The following is a 6,689-nucleotide window of genomic DNA, read 5'->3' on the forward strand; positions in this document are numbered from 1 at the left end:
AGGAATGCCCTTAGCTCGTTATTGTAATGAATTTAATGAATTTTAAAAAGATTGATAAAGTCCCTCCTATAGCAAATATTTAATCATGCGTCTCCCATTTTTCACCCACGCGTCATTAAAAATAAGAATAAGGATTAAGGATAAATTCTGAAATAGAAAATTTCCAGTTGATTAAGACACAATTCCTTCGTTTGTAACATCTTTTTGCTTCTTTATTTAACGTCTTTATTGTTGGGGAGAAAAAGCTGCGCCGATGGGTTTTTCATCGTTACAGCTATATTTCAACGAAACATTAATCGAACGAGTGACTAGGTGACGAGAAGCGCGATCCCCGTCCTGATACTTTCTATTATTTACAAAAAGACGGAGAAAGAGAACAGAAACGGCTTGTCATACACTGTACATCGGGGCTGTGTTTTAAAATTCACTGCCAGTGCTGAAAATATATAGTATATGTAACATAAACGTAGATTTTCAGGGGCAGTGAATTTTAAAAGGAACACAGCCTACTAGGTCTACGGTGTTCGGTGTTCACGAAGACACTCTGTGACTCACGCGACCTATTTTCCTTTTCTTTTATTCTACACGAAGCAAATGAACCATACAATTAGTTATGTAAATAAAAAGGTATGATTCTTTACACAGAAATTTGATCGTTGAGTGTAAAAGCGTACCGGAAACCATTAATGCATTTAATACATTACCGCAGGCATAGTGTTGCAACTAATTTCGTGTGTTATATGACCTACGGCTACGCGAAGGCACTTCAGTACCCCGATTCTCTGTAACTCTTAACGACAGTTTGGTATCGTTTTGTTATCGTTGAATTGTCGTAGGCTCTTTCAATGTATAATCTCTGTGTGACAATATAACGGAATCGAAACTGTGGTTAAGAGTTACAGAATCGAAGTACTGAATTCATTTTCGAATACAATAATAAAATTAATATTTTATTTAAATTTTTGAATATTTTACGCACACAATTTCCCAATAACACGTCATTACGTGATGAATATTTGCTTTAAATTGATATTATTGACAATTGATAACATCAAAATTGGAATCGATATATATTGTATTTTCTATTTGAATTGAAATGCATAAGTGAAAAACTTAATTACCTGTTTGCGCTTCGCACGAGTCAAATTTTATTCTTTTAAGATACCATTTTTTTTCAACATGCTTAACAAATTGGTCATTGAATTGTCATAAAATTACTTAACAATACATCGAAATATGGTATTTCGTCGTATAAAAAATTAACTTTTTTGTTTTTTCCCCGAATATGATATTCAAAGAATTGAAACTGCGATTCAATAAAACCTCTCGTTAAATCTGTTGCAAGAAATATTGCCGGTTACGCCCTTAAAAATAACTCTAAAAATCGACGGATTACCCGTTATTCTATTTACATTCTACAATACTATATTGAGGATTACGATCCTCTAGATCTTCGGTCACTCGTGAAGTACTGCCAATTTTCGTAGGATTCATACAGCGAGAAAATAAATATCTAATACCTACGCCAGTGAAAATTACCCAATATATTTTTGGAAAATAACAAAAATACTAAAAATATAATCTATTATATATAAAATAATGAAAAATAATTAAAACAATCGAATAATCGTTATTAAATACGAAATTGTTCCTCAATTAAAATTGTATAAATAATTTCTAAATTCATTCACTTCATTTATATAGCAATAGAAACAATTTAATCACAATTCTTATTTGTCTTTGGTAAAAATAAAATTTCGTGCTTAAATATGTCTTAAGTTTAATAATTTTAATCAAATCTGCAGATCTTCTCCAATGACCGAATGTCATCTCCGTCGATTTCTTTAACTAATCTTCTTAAACTAATTAATCACTGACGCGAGAAGCTTCTTTCATGGCGTCACTATACCGCTTAACCCTTTGACTGATGATTAATCCAAGTACAATCGATATGTTTATAAATAAAATTATTAGAATGAACAATCCTTATTATTTGTCAATAAAAAATACTAACATTTATTTCAATAATTCTCAAGAATAATTCATAACTTTTAAATTACTGTATTAAATATTATCACATGATTAAATACATAAATATTATTGAGTTTAATATAGAAATAATTGTTTATCATAAGTAGCTTCCAAAATTTTCTTTAAGAATGCGACGACATTCAAACAGTCATAATACTTTATAATACTTTATTCGTCGAATACGTATTAAATAGCAGTCAAAGGGTCAACGCAAGCGCACAAGTGAAATATCACGTCAGCGTTACAATAAAGCGGACTCAATATGAGCCGTCGTAATAGTTGAATAACTTTAAATTGATCTATTTTATTATTTCGAGGCGCCGCATTCCGTTCTAACGGCGGGAGGCTCTTCAGATCCTCGAATCATAGAACCTCCTTTAGACCCCTGAGGATTTTTAGGAACACGAAAGCCCATTCGTTGATTAAATCATACATCCCGCGAACTTTTGTCCAGAGAGATCGCTACATTTTATTTACACAGTTTGACGTCGGCGGCCTCGAAACTAATTATGGGAACGAGATAGCAAGCGACTTCATTCGTCCAAGATGAATCGGGAGATGTCTAAGAAAAAAATTCACGTATGTGTATAAAGCCAAAGTGGATTAAGCTTGTTTCATCCATGAAGTTCATTTTAAATACGAAATCATATATTCAAGGACTTTTTTAAATTATAACATCTGATATACTTTAGCTTCGAACGATGCTTTATATACCTATAGTTGGACAAAGTACAGACTGTTGCCAGTTCCGTTGTGCTGCTAAAGATCGTGATACGATGTACAATGACACCACCAGCAGCTGCAAGTCTTCCCATTCAGTATACAACTAGTTTGCACTTTAGTAGGAAAATGTATACGGTGTTTTTCTTTTGTAATAAATAATAACTCAGTTTTTTTTACCATTAAATTTCTCCTCGAGAATTGCGATTTCAAATTCGAAACTGTAAAAATTGAGGTTTGATCGTGATTAACTAAAAAAAGATAAAGAATCGGATATTTGCGGAATCCCGAAAATTGGCCGAACGATCGAACGCATGCCGCTTGTATCTTCCATAAGTCCAGTCGACGTACTAATGCTAGTTAACTATTCGAAATACGGCGATTTGTCGGCTTTTAATTGCGCAGAAACATTTACGCAGAAGCTACGAGGTAACTCGCTTTGTCGCACCCATGTTCGCACCCATCGCGGTTTCTTTGCGGTATCAGTCTCATGAGAAGGCGCTTGTGGAATAAAAGAAGGCACTTCGTTGCATCCTCTTCAGGCACACTTTTTGATATGTCGACTATTGGCCAGATCTGTTTCTGTATCTATGCCTATTCCTTCCCCGAAATTTCTTCTGTCTCTTTAGATTTCGATCTTTTTATACATCTCCCAAACCTTTTTTTCATCTTTATGTCCGCTCCTTTTGTGTTTCCGTCATTCATCTTTGTTAAATCTCTTTACGTCTTTGTCGTCTTTCCTAATTCCTCTTTTCATTTCAATCTCTTTCACGTTTCTCCTCGATGTCTTGACTAGAGCCTCTTCTTGCTTTTACCAACACTTATCGTGTTTTTATCGATAATTTTCAGATTCCTCTTCGGGGTTTTCAGGCTTCCGGACAGGCTTTTGGCCGTCAATAGACGTAAATAGTTTTCAGCTGATCCTTCAGCTCGGGGGGAATGGCACAGGTATCTGTCTCTGCTTTACGCTTCTTCACTAATCGACGCCAGCGTCCACCAAGATTCTTGCGGAAGCCCTTCGCAAATCCAGGCCGATCCGACGGCAAAGCGTGTACGAGGGTATCCTGTAAAATCAGAGAGAGACCCTGTTTTATACATTCGTCATTAATACGTAAAATAAACCAATAAGTTATATTATGTCATATTATTTACATTGTACAAAAGTATTGTTACAAAGGTATGTCGTATTATTGGAGTTGGAAAACAATATTGTTGTTAAAATCTGAAATATTTTAACTAGACACCGTACTTTTTCGCCAATTTTAATATTGAATGTGACACATTGAATCAAGATTCTATCCAAGCAAAGTATTTCATTTTAAAGTTTACCAAAAAGAATGGTATTACATTAGATATTTAATCGTATTTCTGAAATTTGGTTATAATTCTTTCGCGATCGTTCTAATAATGGTTTAAATATATTAAATGATATTTTATTTGCAAAGGTCGTAAAAGCTTTGCCGCGTAAGGTTAGCAAATTTGCATCATTGGTTAGAATCGCGGTGACTCCAACGTCCTGCCAATCTCGCAGACGGAGGAATGGTATTTCGTGAACCTCGACAGCTACACCCTATTCGGGACCAGGCTGGTAAACGGCGGTAGGTAGACGCCCACCGGCGATGCTAAATTTAGTGCCAGACCGGAGAAGCAAGCTGCACCCATTTCGTCGATGTATTTATACATACATTCTGCGGCTTTATTATTATATCCACGTAGTAATTTTATCGCTAAACTATAGTCAAAAGTTAATCCATGTCGTCGTGGAATTACAAAAATTGTTTATTCATTGTTGTTACATTTATTACTAATTAAACGTGAAATACCCACGATACTTTTCATTTTGCATTCGATATCATGTTAATATAATAGAAATAAATTTCTTCGTTTTCAGTGGCGAGAGATTAGAGAAACTAAAAAAATTATGCGATCGATTCGAACTTATCGATTAATAAAATTATTAAAAGCGACGATTATTTCAAGCGTTCTATCTAAAGCCATCTTCTAATTATACCTTTCTAAATAAAAAGTTCATTTTCCTAATTATATCAATCCACGAACTTCCCTCTCGCGAGATCGATAAATTATCGACGCGACCTAATTGTGATGAGGACAAGAGCTTCTTAACAAAAAAAAAAAATCTTTAATGTTCCGTCATATTTTTACATAATATTGACGAGGTCAAACGAATTATAAAAAAACAATGTTATTCCGTTCGTCGCGATCGAATCCATTTCTCCACGTTAGGTTGAGTGGTAAAAGGTGCATCGCAGCTACAACCAATCAGCGATTGCCGTTTGAACGGCGGGAATAATCGATCGTTCGCAAAGTAGCGTGAAACCGCGATGGCCGCGGGTCACTGTCCCGACTATCGATTGACGGGCTTATTTTTTCCGAGTCTTACGGAGGGTGTATAAAAAAAGGCAAATCACACAGCTGGGATTACTAGTTTATCGATTCCTTTTTAAACACTTTTTTCGCTCAAATTTATAGAATTGTACACTGAAAACAATTTCTGGTTGAAAATGGACGAATCAGAATTTTCTGATTAAATTTATTAGAATTCTAGTTGAGATAACAGGAATTCTGGTTGATACAATATTTCTGGTAAAATCTACTAGAATTCTCATTTTTACCAGAATAATTATATCAATCAGAATTCTAATAGATTTAACCAGAAAATTCTGATTCGTCCATTTTCCACCAGAATTACTATTTAATTCAACCAGACCATTTTTCTCAATGTAGAAACATGACAGCAGAATTTCAAATTTTATTTGATGTCAACAAAAGGTATTTCGATTCTATAAACATAAAACTGCGTGATTTTAGAGAAAATTAAGATTTGTTCAGATGTGTGTTAAAAAATGTTGAATAGTCTCTTTCGATTAATTTCAAGGTAAATTGCCCTTTAATTTCGTTTAAGGCATAATAAAGTCTGTAATGTACCAAGGATTAAAGTTATGAGCCGATATGTCATCACTGAGGAGGAAAAAGGGAAAATGAGTCGTAAGGTTTACCATCGTCTTTTTTTCTCGTGAGAAAAATTACCCCTACAGAATAGCGATTGCGTCTACCGCTTTCTACATCGCGAATCTTTTTTTCGGGTGCTTTGGCCGATATATCGAGCGTCCTCGAGTCGTTGGACAACGTAGCAGGGATAAACCAGTAAAATCTAGTCATACTGGCTCCACCGGTTAGTCGGTTAGCCATTACGATGGTTAGATCGATTGACAGATCGCGAGGAGCGATTAAGAATAAACTTTATGCCATTGACTTTAGCTAATTGCACTTTACGGGGCAAGGTGATTCGAAAAAATATTTGGATAAATTCTTTTCCGTATCACTGCCATCAAGGACAGATCTATGAAAAATCTATTGAAATAATTTTTTTAGCGTGAAATGTTTTGATTACTTTTGTATATCTCTCACAGATTCGGATACAATCAATTCTGCTGTAGTTGTGTCGAAATTAAAATCGGTACGATTTCATTGTCATGAATAAATGTATTTTATATGTACCTAATTTATATTGAAATTTGAATTCAAAAGATTTTGGCTTGGATGAAGAATAAGAAACTATAAGAATTTCGCATCTCTCTATAGATGATTAATGTTTAAGGAGGTTGTAAAGCAAATGCAATATGTTAAGAATTACTTGAAAAAATTACAGATTATTTTAAATTACTGATTTTTTAAATTTGTACTCTAATAGAAATATATGAAAATGTATTATAAAATAATGATAAAAATCTCAATTTTTTAATACTTTATGAATTCAAAAATATTTATGTAAAGTTATATATATACATTGAGATGCAGACGTTAATTGTTCAGTAAACAAACAAAATATTTATTTGTTATAAACTAATTGGTGAATTTCAATGAAACTTTGTATAAGTTACTTTTTTTTAGTATTTAAAATATTTATATAAAAAAAT

General features: G+C 33.6%; 1 protein-coding gene across 6 annotated transcripts in view; it reads right to left on the minus strand.

Annotated features, from left to right (window-relative positions):
• Positions 1–2,344: 2,344 nt before the first annotated feature.
• LOC108729759 (uncharacterized) overlaps positions 2,345–6,689 on the minus strand; it is a 96,655-nt gene continuing 92,310 nt past the window's right edge. For all 6 annotated transcript variants that reach the window (XM_018459027.1, XM_018459026.1, XM_018459025.1 and 3 more), the window contains one exon: positions 2,345–3,815. In XM_018459027.1, the coding sequence (XP_018314529.1) occupies positions 3,645–3,815 (171 nt within the window). In that variant the 3' untranslated portion in view covers positions 2,345–3,644. The remainder of the gene's footprint in view (positions 3,816–6,689) is intronic.

The sequence above is a fragment of the Mycetomoellerius zeteki genome, unplaced genomic scaffold, assembly GCF_001594055.1.
Source record: "Mycetomoellerius zeteki isolate Tzet28-1 unplaced genomic scaffold, Tzet1.0 scaffold79, whole genome shotgun sequence".
Lineage (NCBI taxonomy): Eukaryota > Metazoa > Arthropoda > Insecta > Hymenoptera > Formicidae > Mycetomoellerius > Mycetomoellerius zeteki.